Raw genomic sequence first — 16756 nt, 5'->3', positions numbered from 1 at the left:
TCTCAGGAGCCAGCTAAGGTGGTCTGGTATTCCCATTTCTTTAAGAATTTCCCAAAATTTGTTGTGATCCACAAAGTCAAAGTTTAAGGCTTTAGCATAGTCAGTGAAGCAGATGTTTTTCTGGAATTCCCTTGCTTTCTCTATGACCTAACAAATGTTGGCAATTTGATCTCTGGTTCCTCTGCCTATTCTAAACCCAGCTTTTACATCTGAAAGTTCTCAGTTCACATACTGCTGAAGCCTAGCTTGAAGAATTTTGAGCATAACCTTAGTGTGAAATGAGTGCCATTGTATGGTAGTTTGAACATTCTTTGGCATTGCCCTTCTTTGGTATTGGAATGAAAACTGACCTTTTCCAGTCCAGTGGCTAGAGGATGCCTATAAAAGTGCTTTGTGTGGAAGAAAAGGTGACAGAAATGTCATTTGCTATTTAAGTTTTCCATTATGAATCAAGGTACCCTCTTAATTCTTGTATGATTCCAAAAGACATGATGTATATTCAGGAAAGACGGTCACCGCAGAATAAGATGGAAACGAGTTATTTGTGGCACTAGCAAGCTCAGGAACAAAGGCATCAGTGATTATGCTCGTGAAGCAGGCGTGTTAGCAAAGTTCTACTGAAATAAGAGGCTAGAATGACACAGAGGACAGTTGGTCTGGGTGTGAAGAACCTGCTGTTACCACTAAGGTATCACGTAACAGGAGCCACTTTTCTATTTGGCAGCAGACATAAATCTTGTTCTAGCACTTGTTCACTGGTGTTTTCTCGGGAAAGAAAAAGGTACCGCAAAACAAAAGTACTAATTCTGCTCCTGCAAAAGCATCATCTTTCAAGTGCAGCAAATTGAATCCACTTTGAAAGTTTAATTAAAACCTTACTTGAATTAAACTAACAAAGTTCAATTCACCATGTTTAAAATTGTGCTTCCAGTGAGAGGGGATATGGGGAGAGGGCTGGATTAGGAGTTTGGGATTAGCAGATACAAGCTACTATATATATAGAATCGGTAATCAACAAGGTCCTTCTATATAGTACAGGGAACTATACTCAATATCCCATAATAGACTATAATGGAAAAGCATATGAAAAACAATATATATATCTGTCTGGATCACTTTGATGTACAGCAGAAACTAACACATTATAAAACAACTAAAGTTCAATAAAATAAATCAAATAAATTCAGACCCCAAAGGGATGGTGTATAGTTTGTGGTTATACTGGACCTGGGAGTAATATTTATGAGTAAAAGAATCCTTCCTCCTTAGAGGTCTTAAGAATTGAAGAGTTTGAGAAATGCTCAGTCCTGGACTGGCCAATACAGTAGCCACTAGCTACATGTGGCCAGAGAGCACCTGAAATGGGGCTAATACAAACTGAGATGTGCTACAAGTATAAATATAAAATATACCACAGATATGAAGATTTAGTGCCCCCCAACATACATCTCATTTATAATTTCTACATTAATTAAATGTTGAGATAGTAACATTTGGGATATACTGAAATAAAGAAAACATACTGTTAAAAATAATTTCACCTGCTAAGTCACTTCAGTCGTGTCCGACTCTGTGCGACCCCAGAGACGGCAGCCCACCAGGCTCCCCCGTCCCTGGGACTCTCCAGGCAAGAACACTGGAGTGGGTTGCCATTTCCTTCTCCAATGCATGAAAGTGAAAAGTGAAAAGGAAGTCGCTCAGTCGTGCCCGACTCTTAGCGACCCCATGGACTGCAGCCTACCAGGCTCCTCCTATTTCTCTTTAATTTTTTAGTGTGGCTATTAATTTTTTAAATTATATATATGGCGTGCATTATATTTTTTCAGACAGCACCACCATGGACAGTAGTAGATTTTGCTTTATACATAGTAGGTCTTAAATCTATTAGATTTTAAAATCAAAATCATTACTACCTGAGTATCAAAAGCATGCTTTGAAGATATGTGAATTTTGCTATTATTTTAAAATCCCAATCACTGTATTGGAACAAAATGTTGCTGAAGTTCTCCAAACAGTATTACAGCACTAGGAAAATATTTCCTCACTTGTTAACACTGCTTAACGTTCAGATGAGAGCAAATAAAATTTTATGGTAATATATTTTAGATTAAATAATTACATATATTGTTTTCCTATAAATTGAAGTAGGAAAGGAAAATTTATACTAATTATATAGCTTAACAGAAAATAAAATGTTCATAATTTATTGTCTAACTATATCAATCGTATTTTAGAAACATGCTTTTCAGTTAAAAATTGCTACTTTGGTTCTTTTCAATTGAACTAATTTTTACTTTATCAACCATGAGACCAAGCAGTGATCTTAAATTGTCAAGTTAGATTGTAGAATCAGTTGAGCACTGAAAAGTGGAGAATGTAGCTTTATGTTGCACACAGCACCACCTGTTGGAGAAATCTATTACCGATTTTGAAAAATTCTGGAGGAAAAAGTAAAAACTGAACTTAACCAAGTCAGGACTTTGGTTGGAGTGTAAAGAAAAAAAAAAAAAAAAATAGAAAAAGCATGCTAAGAAACTATTAATTGAACCATAACACAATACTAACTTGCTCTCAGTCCATTGCCGTATAAAAGTTACTTTAAATCAATGGAATGATGCCCACCGTGTCCATAACTGGACCAGAGCAATTCCATCACCCCTGCTAGTCAGGGAATAAAAACAGGACCAAAGCAGATGAGCAGTACCAATGCCAAGTTTTATACACGTCTGTGTAATGGACTTTCTAGCAATTCCATGTCTTAATGAACCATTATTGGGTCCAAAAATGACATCAGACATCCTGTCACAGATGTCAGGCGGGGGGGGCCTCAGCGCCCTCCAGGGACAGTGGAGGAGTGAGAGAGACTGGGCCATATCCAGCATCGCCTTCAGTGTGGGTGCGAATGAGGCCGACTTGCAGGTCTAGGCCCCTCGGGGTGCAGTGCACTTCTATGTTTGCGCCACATGCTGAGTTACCGATTGGTGTTTAGCTTTAAGACATTATATCCGATCCTGATTTTGAAGATAGGATTATATTCATTGTTTCTTATCTGGATATAGTGCCAACGGTTAAAAGAAGGGTTGAGGAAAGTTATGTAAGGGGGCTAATTGCTTAAAAGGCTTTTTATTTACATAAATAGAAAAGTAATCTAATGTGGAAGAATATTTTTCTAGACAATAACATGGAGAAGCAGATGCAAAGAATACGAGGCTTCTGCAGTCATAGCAGAAAACCTTAGAATGATTGATTATTCCAGCGTGGCCAAACATGCCCTCCCTCACTTCTCTTCCTCCAGGAAGCATTCCCTAAAGCCCAGTCTAAGTTAGATCCACCTGGTAAATAGTCTGCGGCACCTGGCCTGTCTTCTGTAAGCAGCTTTGAACTTTGCTCTCTTCACGGTGGACTCTAAAGTTCATGTGCGCCGAGAATGGCTCTGACTGGTGACAGTCATTATGCCCCATGTACGTAACAGCTCTTAGCAGCGTTGTCTCTTCATCATAATGTGTTGACCGAATGAAGAAATGAATGACTTTTATCTGGGCATGTGCTGCCATTCTCGGTGATGCATTTCCTCGGTAATTTACTGACCCATATCTAAGAGAGAAAGCAACTTCTAAACGAACGGATGCCACAAATGAGGAGAGGGGGGTCTGGGAAGCAGGAAAAGGGCATGTAATGATTAGAAATTAGTTTTCTAAAAATTAACTTCAAGATATAGGGTCATTAGAAATTATAGGGATTGGTAAACCTGGAGGGAAAACCAAACAGATATGTCATTGTTTCCAGACGTTCTGCATCATTAGCCCTCAATTACTTGTGCAAATCTGAATAACAAAGGTCTCTACCTTGGTGTAAAATAATGCTAATTCAGACAGATGAATAGCAGATGCCAGAATTCAATTAGTTAAATTACTAAAATTATGGGACCTTTCTGTACAATCTTTGCAACTTCCCATGAATCTAATTTTTCCAAAATAAAAATTGAAAAAGTTCCTACTATGTTTTCTTTCAGGAAGAAGGGTCAAGTTTATAATTTGAGGGTTTTTTCCTGTAACCTCACAGAGGGCTTGTTCCAAAAGTTGCATGTTCAGATGGAGCTGAACTTTGGTTCCAAGAAATGAATGTCTATAATTTTCTGAAATATTTCAGTATATTACAAGTGTGCTATGGCTCCCCATATTCTATGAAAAAAAAAAATATTAGTTCCTCAGTCATGTCTGACTCTGTGATCCCATGGACAGTTGCCTGCCTGGGTTCCTCTATCCATGGAATTCTGCAGGCAAGAATACTGGAGTGGGTAGTCATTCCCTTCTCCATGGGATCTTCCTAACCCAGGGATTGAACCTAGGTCTCCTGAATTGCAGGCAGATTCTTTACTGTCTGAGCCACCAAATTTTATAGCCAGTGTTAAATACTATAAGTTTATGTTTTATTTCCCTCATTTCTCCCAATTTATCTGCTACCTAGTTTTCTGTTATTGGGAAATTTTCCCTTAAAAACTGAATGAGATGAAAATGATAGCAGTTCTTATTTATACACTAGTAGAGATGCAAAACAGAAATGGTGTGATTTTTCTTTAAAAGAAATCCAAACTTAGATCTGCCACAGGCAGGCTCTATGGCTCTCCTCTATCCAAGGTTGTATGACCTTGGAAAGAATATGCAACCTGAGTTATGTCAACAGAGCTATGCTGGTGGTTTTGTATCATTTATTTGTCATATCTATTGCAGAGGAAAATTTCTTATCCTGATCTTATACACAAGTAATGTAGGGCTCAGAGTTCAGGAATCTGTCCAAAGTCCAAGCTCACTGGTTTGAGAACTGGCTTTGAACCTAAGATACTTGTCTACAAAAACTTTCCACAGACCCATATGAGCTAGCCTGCCCTTTTGAATTCTGATATTCTAAGACTCCATTTTTTTCTCACCACTCATTATTAAATACTCCATTCTTAGAAGAGCAAGCTAAGAGAACATTCACATGACCAGAAATGAAACCCCAGATACAGAAATCATCCTTTGTGAAACCTTTAGCTTGCATTTCTTCTGTAGACTATTCACTCTCAAACCTGCAGATCACAAACAGCCTTTAGAAAACAGATTCCATACAGGAAAGAGAGTCATGGACTCATTTAACCACGTTATCAAGACATTTATGACATGCATGTAAGAGTGAGGCCAAACTGATCAAGGTGATCGTTTAAATGCTTTAAGAAAAACTTATTTCGTGGGCATGTGATTTCAGTTCTGTTATTTATGGTTCATTGTATTATGACCTTCATAAGCATTCATATTTGCAAAGCATTTTATGATCCTTCTTGCTCTGTTGCAAAATCTCATTTACAGAGAATGCTGTCACACCTTTAACCAAGAAGGAAACTAAATGAGTTACAAGGTACTTAAGAAATGTACCATTCATCAGCAAGGCAAGAATGCTGGAGAACATTAGCTTCCATTTCTCATTCCACTGTCATCAGAGCTTTCTGCTTCTGGAGTGAGCCAATAAGAAGTCATGTCATCTTTTGGATCAGGGTGTTTGCATATCTATCCACTAAGTGAAAGTCGCTCAGTTGTGTCTGATTCTTTGTGACCCCATGAACTATACAGTCCATGGAATTCTCCAGACCAGAATACTAGAGTGGGTAGCCTTTCCCTTCTCCAGGGAAGCTTCCCAACCCAGGTATCGAACCTAGGTTTCCCACATTGCAGGTGGATTCTTTACCAGCTGAGCCACAGGGAAGCCCAAGAATACTGGAGTGGGTAGCCTATCCCTTCTCCAGGGGATCTTCCCAACCCAGAAATTGAACCGGGGTCTCCTGCATTGCAGGCGGATTCTTTACCAACTGAGCTATTAGGAAAGCCCTGATACCCACTACTCGTCCATTTATCATTATCTATTCACTAGTCATTATCTATCCACTACTTATCTGTTTATCAACCACTAACCAGTGGTTCAGTGTTAAAGAATCTGCCTGGCAGGCAGGAGATGCAGGTTTGATTCCTAGGTCAGGAAGAGGCCCTGGAGAATGAAATGGCAACCCACTGCCACTCCAGTATTCTTGCCTGGGAAATCCCGTGGACAGAGGAGCCTGGTGGGCTACAGTCCACGGGGTTGCAAAGAGTAGGGCACGACCTAGTAACTAAACAGCAGCAGCAGCAGCCCCTGTGCCAGCTAGCCTGCAAACTGTGTTATATAGTGGTTGGTGTCCACTGTCTGTGTGGTTTTGTCGCTTCTCCCACCTGGGTCTTAGCTCTAAAGCAGACCAGCTAAGTTAATTTGGGCAAGTCACTTAACCTCTCTGAAGTTCAGACACTTGCTTCACCAAAATGCTATGTGGACAAAATAGTAATTGACCTGCCACAAAGTAGACATGCAGTAAGTGTAAATTTTAACCTTCCTCCTGGCCAAACCTATTTCAGAACTCACCTCTCTTTTCCCTTTGATGTCGGTGTATGTAAGAGAGAGAGGGGAAAAAAAAAAAAAACAAAAAACTTGACTAGTAACGGATTTAAAAGAGAGGGATTCCAGAGTCCTTTCATTGTGCAGGCATTAGAATCATCCTGAAAAGTAAGAAGATTTTAATATTTGTTATGTCCTTGTCTCCTTTAATTCTATAGCTATGGAGTGGTTTAGTATTTCCTTTTAAAAATCATTTAAAACTAATAGATATTTATTGTTCCCCCATAAGTACCTCTTCTCATATTGAAATGTCCTTGTTTTTCATGGGATCCTGTTGTCATGTTTTCAATAATTTGGGGTCTGGATACTTAAAGACAGATACAGGGTAGGAGTCTACTGAGACTTTGCTTCTCAACTATGTTAAGTCATAAAGTCACCTGAGTTGAGTAGGGAGGTTTCAGGGTCCATCCCTGGGCTCCCAACTCAGAATCTCCATTACAGAAGCCTAGGAGTCTCTGCTATTAACACATAAAACTGTGTTACTTCTGATGTGGCCAGTTTGGGGGCACACTGCTCTGGGAGCTAGGTGACAGAGGGATTGCTAACAGCTTTAAAAGAGATTGAGTACAACACAGAGGGTCCCTGAGCACTGGCAAATCCTAAAAGATGTCAGAAATTGAGCATGAAGCTTCTCCATTTACCACTCATTTGCTGCATCTGACGGGCACACCGCACCCATTTGGAGTTGCCTTAGTGCTTCACACAAGGTAATGTGGCCTACATGTGACAGAGTGACCTCCGTTACCCAAAGTGGCAGTTCTTCCTAAACCCACTGCATTTGCTTCCAGGGCAAACATCTGTTTCTACCTTGTTGTTGTTTTTCAGTCACTAAATCGTGTCCAACTCTTTACAACCCGTGGACCGCAGCATGCCAGGCTTCCCTGTCCCTCACCATCTCCCTGAGTTTGTCCAAGATCATGTGCATTGAATCAGTGATACTATGCAACCATCTCATCCTCTGCTGCCCTCTCTCTTCTCCTTTTGCCTTCAGTCTTTCCCAGCATCAGGGTGTTTTCCAGTGAGTCAACTCTTCGCATCAGGTGGCCGAAGTGTTGGAGCTTCAGCTCCAATGAGTATTCAGGGTTGATTTCCTTTAGAATTGACTAGTTTGATCTCCTGGAGAAGGCAATGGCACCCCACTCCAGTACTCTTGCCTGGAAAATCCCGTGGATGGAGGAGCCTGGTGGGCTACAGTCCATGGGGTTGCTAGGAGTCAGACATGACTGAGCACTTCCCTTTCACTTTTCACTTTCATGCATTGGAGAAGGAAATGGCAACCCATTCCAGTGTTCTTGCCTGGAGAATCCCAGGGACAGGGGAGCCTGGTGGGCTGCCGTCTATGGGGTAACACAGAGTTGGACACAACTGAAGTGACTTAGCAGCAGCAGCAGCAGTTTGATCTCCATGCTGTCCAAGCTACTCTAAGTCCTCACAAATGTACATGCACACACAAACAACACCCACAAACACAAGCAGCTAAGAAGTACACATTATCACAAGTCCCCAGAAAGATGCCTTACTCCTTCCATTGGGTCCAGACTGATTGGAGTAAGCTTAATACTCACAGGATTCACACTTGTTACATTTCAGTTTAGGATATCTGTCTTGTTTGAAGGATGTAATTTCAAGGCAGAGTCCATGTAAATTGCTTGCATTATGTGGAATCCTGAGCCATTTCTAAAGGAGGACATAATCATAGCTTTGAGACAGAAGGCAAAAAAGAATCTACTTAGCTGATGGTGATGAGTTGCACAGCAGTTGAAACAAACTATAAGAACTTTCTCAGTTGGAGCAGACATTATGAACTCTGGGAATTCAGACTTTTTTAAAATAAGCCAAATCATGGGAAAGGAAATATATCTGCTCTGAATGGAAACTTTTATTCTCTGTCAAGTGCTGAATAGGTGAAAACTTGCCCGGAATATTTTCCTGAACAAACTCTTTGATTCCTTCCTGTTTTTTCTATAGTAGGCTTTTAAAATTATTGTTATTATTTACTTTTGTTTTCTTTTTCTTCACTAGAGACTCAGTATTTAGGTTTTGACAGAGCAGAGGGGAAGGCGATGGTTAAAAAAACAAATGTTGGACCAAGATTCCAGTTCCATCTTTGATCTGGGTTGACCCTGTTTCTCTCCTAGTTAACAGTTAACTTGGTACTGGTTATTCTGTAAAATGAGAACATGTCACTGATCCAATTACCTAACCATCTGTTTACCTTTATACACATTTCTATGTAGCACATGCCATAGTCTCAGCCCTGCGTCTAATAGAGGAGGCGGACGCGTTCACAGTGGAGCGATGGTAGGCAGGTATGGTAGGTATCAGGGGAAACGAAAGGAGGTTTCTGTGAGTAGCAAACAACAAAACAAAACCAATCCCCTCCCCAAAGTGTAGGGATTGTAGCAATTAAAACCAGTCCAGCATGTAAACCCAAAGGTAACACTGTCTTATTCCCCACCCTCTCTTCACTTCACCTCCAACTCCAGTTCCCAGTGCTAACAGCGTAGAAGGTTTCTTCTGCAAATTTCTCTTATAAAAGTATACCAACATAGATTATGCTTTTCCTCTAAAAAGGATCATACTATGCATGTTGCTCAGCATCTTGTTTCTTTCCTCACTTTACACACATGTCAATCACTACCTGTCTGGCTCCCTCCTTTGCTCGCGGCTCACCTCTAACGTCACCTCCTCGGAGAGGCGTTTCCTGATCCTGCACCCATTAGACTGTACTCCGCCTGTGGCCGTGACTTTGGTTTGCTCTCTGCTGTACCCCTGGTGACTAGACCAGGGCCAGCACACAGTGTGTCCTCAGCAAATCCTTGGTAAATGGATGGATCTGAATCCTCCAGTCACTTGCTGTGGGAGTAAGAGTGTGGATGAACGGATTTATCAAACCAGTGCCCTTACTGATGGGCACACAGGCTCTTTCAAGCTTTAGTCATTCAAGCAATGCTGCTTTGCCTGTGCTTATCAGAGAATGTCTTCCCTGGTGGCTCAGACAGTAAAGCGTCTGCCTACAATGCAGGAGACCTGGGTTCAATCCCTGGGTCCAATCCCTGGGTCGGGATGATCTCCTGGAGAAGGAAATGGCAACCCACGCCAGTATTCTTGCCTGGAATATCCTGAAAATCCCATGGACAGAGGAGCCTGATAGGCTACAGTCCATGAGGTTGCAAAGAGTCGGACACAACTGAGCGACTTCACTTTCATTTCCCCTTTATAAAAGTATGTCAGAAAATGGGATTGCTGGGTCCAGGGATAGATGCATTTTCATTTTGAATAGAAGATGCGCAATTACACTATCAAAAAATTATTGCTATTCACACCCACCAGCAATGACTGAAAGCATCTGTTTTCCCCCAATTTTCTCTGGGTATTATTGGTTTTTAATCTTACCTGGAGGTGGGTGTAGCAGGAGGTTGAACTGTGTTTGAATTGGTATTTCCATGTAAATTACAAAGATTGAGTATTTTAATATGTTTATTGGCTGTTTTGTGTGAATCGCCTGTTTATAACATTTTGCCCATTTGTGCTGGTTTCTCTGTCATCTTGTCAACAACTTGTAGCTGTCGTTAGTATTGAGCATGTTCGGTCTTCATTTGTTGTGTGGCTGTTACCTTTCCCAGCCTACCTTTTGTCATTCGTTTACTATCTTTGCCATAGAAAGCGTTACATTTTTATATAGTCAAACTGCCTTTTACAAGGAGCTTAGCGCAGGGCTCTGTTGTGACCTAGATGACTGGGATGGGAAGAAGGCCCACGAGGGAGGAGGTATATGTGTAATACAGCTGATTCACTTTGCTGTGCAGCAAAAACTAACAAAGTTAAAAACTAACTAAAGCAAAACCTTCCCAATTAAAAGAATTTTTTTTAGGAAATAAATGTTATTTAAATTTTATAAAACTGCCTTTTAGGCCTCTGAGTGTCCATTTTTTAACTTTATATTTAATTGGAGGATAATTGCTTTATAATATTTTATTGGTTTCTGTCATATATCAATGAATATGATTCAGAAAATGAATCAGCCATAGGTATGAGTGTCCAGTTTTGAATATGAAAGTTTCTCCCATCCAAGGCTAAAAGATACTCTCTTGCTTTTTTTTTTTTTTTTGGTGATATTTTAATTTTTAAGTAATTAAGTCTCTTGTCCAAAGGGAGTTTTTATTAATATATGATAAGATATAGTGATTGAGCTTTAGCTTTGTTCTTCCAAATAGATTTTCAGTTATATCAACATCATCTTTTAAATAAACCATTTTTTCCTGACTGGATTAAAGTTTAAATGTATGGCTTTGATTTAAATATACTAAATACATAATAGATATATAAAAGTAGATATATATGGATTTACGTATATACTATATATGTATATATGTGTGTATATGTACACATATATGAAGGTAAATCTATTTCTTGATTCTATTTTGTCTCCCTGACCTACTTGTCTATTCTTATATATTTCTTATACATATTTAATGTCTCTTTACATAACTCTTTGATTGTGATATTTATAAGTTTGCAAATTTTATAAATTTCCCCTTACAAATCTTTTCTAAAATACTTTTCTACTCTTCTTAGTCTCAAATATTATTTTGTATGTTGTTTAAAATCATTTATTTTCATTAAACCTATCAGAATTCTGCATAAAGTTGGGCTTTTGAAAGAAATCCATTTGGCTTCACTCTAGGAAGTGGACTGGAGTAAGGGGAGGCGAGGGCAGGGAGATGGTTAAGGGGTGGTGTCGGTAATGTGGATTTCCCAGTGGCACCAAGAGATAAAGAATCCACCTGCCAGTGCAGGAGATGCAAGAGACGCGAGTTCAAGCCCTGGGTTGGGAAAATCTCCTGAAGTAGAAAATGGCAACCCACTCCAGTATTCTTGCCTGGAAAATTCCATGGACAGAGGAACCCGGTGGGCTACAGTCCATGGAATCACAAAGAGTCAGAGACCTGGTTGAAACAGGGTCTGAACCAAAGGGATGACAGGAGAGTACACCATTTCCAAAAGAGAACCAACTGGACTTTGATCTTTGGATATGAAGTACAAAGGAAAGTCAGTCAAAGCTAGCAGACTGGAGGACTGGGCAAGGTGTAAAACAAACCGCCCACCAGAGTGAGGACTACAGGGCAAGAAGTAGGTTTGCAGGTGGATGGAAGGGAAGAAGATGTGTCCACTCATAGGTACATTGAGCCTGATGGATGAAGGCCATTGATGAGTAGACAGATAGTGGTGATGATACAGATAATTTGGGTAATTTAAAAATATTTTAGGGAAGTCCCTGGCATTCCAGTGATTAAGAATCCACCTTCCAGTGAAGGATGTGTGGGTTCAGCCCCTGGTCAGGCAGCTAAGATCCCACATGCTCGCAGCCAAAAGAACAAAACATAAAACAGAAGGAATATTGTAACGAATTCAATAAAGACTTGAAAAATGGTCCACATCAAAACAAATATTTAAAGATATTTTAAAGAGATTTTCAAATAAAGTTCCAGAGTCTTTCGCACATAGTGAGGTACTTACTTTCTTGTGAGGCCTTTCTATTTTATGACTCATTCTCTGGGCAGTTGAGGGCATTATTATAAATAATTACAGAATTAACATATCTCTTCTTGAAGAGCAGAAATTTGTCCATTTGTGGCAAAAGGCCAGTTTTTGAAAATGTTTATTCCTCTTTAGTAGAAATATTTTTCTACAAATACTGCATATGAATAGCTTTATAAAATATTTTTGCAAAGCTTAGTATTATTTTAAGGTCACTATAGTTTTCTCTATATCATAAAGCTCTGTTTTGACTACTGAATCTAAATAATAGCTGTCAGAATGACACATCAGTTTGTCTCAAGGTATTGTGTAGGTAGGCATATTCTCATGGCTTTTTCATTCATTTTTTCTTTTCAGAACTTGACAGCCTGGAGGAGTTAGGGAAAAAGCGCATCTGCAGGATTATCACTAAGGACTTCCCCCAGTATTTTGCAGTGGTTTCACGGATTAAGCAGGAAAGCAATCAGATTGGTCCTGAAGGTGGAATTCTGAGCAGCACCACTGTGCCCCTTGTCCAGGCTTCTTTCCCAGAGGGTGCTTTAACCAAAAGAATTCGAGTAGGCCTCCAGGTAATGTTCACAAAAAGTTTTCTCCTTGGTGCACAGAGAGAGCATGTGAGCATGTTCTGCTCTGAAAACTGCTGTCATGACTCATCCTAATGATATATTGCTAACTGAAGCATTGGGCCATTGGGGAAATCATCAATCTATTTTAAATAAAAAGTATAAAGTTAGCTAAGAGGTTTATCAAAATAGGTACATATTTTAGGGTTTTTCTGTTTAGATGTATCACTTGAAACATCTTTTTTTTGTCTGTATGATTAAAAAAAAGATGAAAGATCTTTTTTTTAATCATAGGTTATTGGTTTCAGTAATGTGGAGCAACAAAGAAACAAACCATATTTCATTTGGTTTATGATATGCCACATCACAAAAATCAGTAATAGTGAAACTTGCAAGCTTTCAAATTTTAGTTCAAGCAAATCATAAATGCTGGGTTTTATCCAACCAGTTGGAACCTGTTTTGGTTTGGAAAGCTGGCTGAAAATCTTGGCAAGAATGGTCTTTCTTGTGTTTATTCATTTCTGTTAGAACCTAGCCAGAACTTTTTTTTTCTTACTGAATAAGGAAAATAACCTGAAATAACTTTGTTACTTAATATAGTAATTAATAATTTGACTGAGAGTTCAGTAAACATTTGAACCTAAAGAGACTACCTTATATTTCAGTAGTATGAAGTTCCCTTCAACTGTCTCCCCATATTGAATATTTTACCAAATAGCAAAGAAACAAAAAAAAGAAGAAGAAGAAATTAGCCTTGTTAAACTAGAATTGACGTCCATTGAAATCTCGTATGCCTTTTTGTTACTTAACTCTGGAAACATCCATTTTTACATGAGTATAAGTTGCCTTTGTAGTATTTTACTAAATGCCCTGCATAGATATAAAATATACTAGACTCAGTGTCTGTTGTCCTTTGGATTAGACCGAGAGGTTTCTCTGCTCTGAGATCCGATTCCCTCTCTTTCATGCAAGCCCAGGCCTGTGTTCTGTCAGGGACATACTCGAGCTGTTAGTTCCTGCTACAGTGTTGTATTTGATTCATTCTTTCCTGAAACAGAAAGGATAAATAAGAAAGACTTTTTTTTTTGCCCCGTAAATTTTTAATAAGTTTTCTTCAAAAATAACAAAAGTTCTGGGGGCTTATAGTCTCTTCCATTTCCAAATACCAATAAACATATTAAAATATGCTAAACTTCACTCAGTAAAACATCTAACATTAAAAAATGACAGACAATTCCAAGTGTCAGCAAATACTCAGAACAACTAGAACGTTCACACCTGCAACCAGCATTTTGGAAAACGGTGTGGCGGTTCTGTTGTAATGGTGTTCATATGTGTACCTCAAACAGCAATTGGGCTCTTAGAAATATAACTACCAGAAATCCATACATATGGACATCACCAGGCATACACAAGAATGCTAACAGCAGAAGTAAGACTTTTTGGTTGTTGTTTTTGATCTTTTCCTCCTCAATTAAAAAGTCAACTTTCTGATAAGAGAAAAATGTCCAACTTCATTTAAGTCATTTAAGGTCCTCTCTCCTGTCTCTAGGCCCAGCCTGTTCCAGATGAAATTGTGAAAAAGATCCTTGGAAACAAAGCAACATTTAGCCCAATTGTCACTGTGGAACCAAGAAGAAGGAAATTCCATAAGCCTATCACAATGACCATTCCGGTGCCCCCAGCCTCAGGAGAAGGTGTCTCCAATGGGTACAAAGGAGATACCACACCCAATCTGCGCCTTCTCTGTAGCATTACAGGTTTGGTTAAGTTGTTGCTGTTCTTGCGGGTTTTGCCATAGCACTTGCAATGATTCTGTACAAAGACAGAAAACCTTTAAACATCCCTATCAACATTATAAATAGAGTAGGAAAAAAAAAAATACATTTTACTTGTCCATCACCTCATCTCTATTATCCCTGTAATTATTATTTCTTGAAGATGCTGATAGCATGACCGTTAAAATTCAGTGATACCATTTTTCCTGCTTTTAAGTTTAGTGTTAATAATAGAGCTTTTTAAAGGTGATTGAGGGTATTACTGAATTTACTGGAGCATCTAGTAATCTCTCCGTGACTTAGGTTACTGACCTAGAAACACTCTGTAGACTATAGGAAGTTGGATGGACTCTGGAGAAAACAGAGGCTCCCACAGAGCACCAAGAGTAGGGAAGAGCCCAGTGAATACATGATTCTTTTTACCTACTCTGTTCACAAGTGTGATCCAAGAGACTAAACATGCAGGGTTTAGGTGATAGGCACCTTTTGTGATAAGCTCCCAGAATCCAGAGCTGACGCATCATCTGATTAACCTAACGTGATGTTTAACTTAAAGTCCAAGGTTAAGATAGGTTTTCTCATTTGTTTTTTTCCAAAAGAATAATTTTAATGACTGGTTCCCCTTTTAGCCTAGAAAATTAAATGATTCAGGCAGTATAAAATGGACTTCCTCTTAACTTTCTGATAGTTCTTGCCATTGTTGTATTTTAAAAAATCATATTGTCTACCTGAAGCAACAAATCTTTGCCCTTGTAGATTGTGGCTTAAAATGAAGTTGTGTGCCCCAAGTTTAAGCCATTCATTAGTATCTAGACACACAGAAAAGTAATTTTTTATCTAATCTAATATTATCTTACAAGGAGATCACTATAAGCTGGTAAAAGGAAAGGAGAGAGGAAAACCAACTTTAGTGCATGTCATTAATTGAAAGTGTTCAAGTTTTACAAGTTACTGGCTATACAGAAAGAACAGGATGATGATAAAAATTTTACAAGGAGCATATCTATAATAAAGTCAATATATCTGCTGCTGTTCTCTCAGGGGGCACATCGCCTGCTCAGTGGGAAGACATCACAGGAACTACTCCTTTGACATTTATAAAGGATTGTGTCTCTTTTACAACCAATGTTTCAGCCAGGTATGGAAATAAAGGCTTTTAAAAAGCACTAGGAATTATTTTTTATTACCTTTTGGAAAGTAAAAAAATGTTGTGCTTAATACCAGTATGATTATTCTTTAAAATGTGGATGGTAAAATTGGGCCTAACTCCAGAAATTTTAAATTCATTTGGATGTCATCTTATCCAGTCCTCACAGGAAGCTGTAAGATGGTAAACTTGCTTCTTCCAGTAGAAATTCTTAGCAATTCATAAAAACTAATAGGATTTCCTTTCTCTCCCATTTTCTATCATTAAATTCTTGTTCCTTCCAAGGTGAAGTAATAAATTCTTAAACGGGGGCAGAAAGGAAGGTTTATTATGGGTATGTATAAGATGGGACAGAGAGTTTTATGGAAAGGAAAATAGAGGAAAAATTCATTAGCATTTTCTTAGCAAAATCATAACAAATAATAAACGTAGGGTTTCTTTGTTTGATAAACACAGTAAACATCTTTGGATTTGTTTAAATGAACAAGTAATGTTTTGGTTTAGTTCCTTTATATAGTCTACTTTTTTAAAATGGTAAATTTTTTTAAGATTTGGCTTTGAAATCTCATTTTTATACTTTGTTACTGTTTTGTTTTTGTCTTCCTCAGATTTTGGCTTGCAGACTGCCATCAAGTTTTAGAAACTGTAGGGTTAGCCACACAGCTGTACAGAGAATTAATATGTGTTCCATATATGGCCAAGTTTGTTGTTTTTGCCAAAATGAATGATCCTGTAGAATCCTCTCTGCGATGTTTCTGCATGACAGATGATAAAGTGGATAAAACTTTAGAGCAGCAAGAGAATTTTGAGGAAGTTGCAAGAAGCAAAGACATTGAGGTGCCTTGTTTTTCAGCAAGTTCATTCTATTATATTCTCCAGATATGGAGTTTTCTATTTTGAGGTCATAATATAGCATGTACTATAAATTTCAAGTTCGTTGTTAATTTTAGTTTTTGTTTTAAAATTTTGATACAGATTCACTCTTAAATAATTTTAAGTATCTTTGAGACTATTTTAGTTGGTTAAAATGCACGAACAAGGAATCTAGGTCATGATCACAATTTTCCTGTGGCTACCTGAGTTATTATCATAGTCACTGTCTATACACATCACCATGATTTTCCACTTTTCAAACCAGTAATCAGATAAGTATCCAAGAGTCCAAAACAACTTACAGACTCTATGGATAAGTGATTGATGTCAGGTACATTCTCAAATATGTTTAAAATTGGGAGAATAAATCTATAATTCGCTTACATGTCCATGTT

The 16756-nt window shown here is 38.5% G+C and overlaps 1 protein-coding gene across 7 annotated transcripts in view; it reads left to right on the top strand.

Moving 5' to 3' along the window:
- ANK3 (ankyrin 3) overlaps window positions 1–16756 on the top strand; it is a 373791-nt gene that overhangs the window by 295105 nt on the left and 61930 nt on the right. For all 7 annotated transcript variants that reach the window (XM_045165538.1, XM_044942122.2, XM_044942121.2 and 4 more), the window contains 4 exons: window positions 12358–12569; window positions 14116–14323; window positions 15383–15479; window positions 16097–16325. In XM_045165538.1, coding sequence (XP_045021473.1) covers window positions 12358–12569; window positions 14116–14323; window positions 15383–15479; window positions 16097–16325 — 746 coding nt within the window. The remainder of the gene's footprint in view (window positions 1–12357; window positions 12570–14115; window positions 14324–15382; window positions 15480–16096; window positions 16326–16756) is intronic.

This window comes from Bubalus bubalis, chromosome 4, assembly GCF_019923935.1.
Source record: "Bubalus bubalis isolate 160015118507 breed Murrah chromosome 4, NDDB_SH_1, whole genome shotgun sequence".
Lineage (NCBI taxonomy): Eukaryota > Metazoa > Chordata > Mammalia > Artiodactyla > Bovidae > Bubalus > Bubalus bubalis.
Note: the sequence above shows the minus strand (reverse complement) of the source record. Positions and strands in the feature narration are given on the sequence as shown.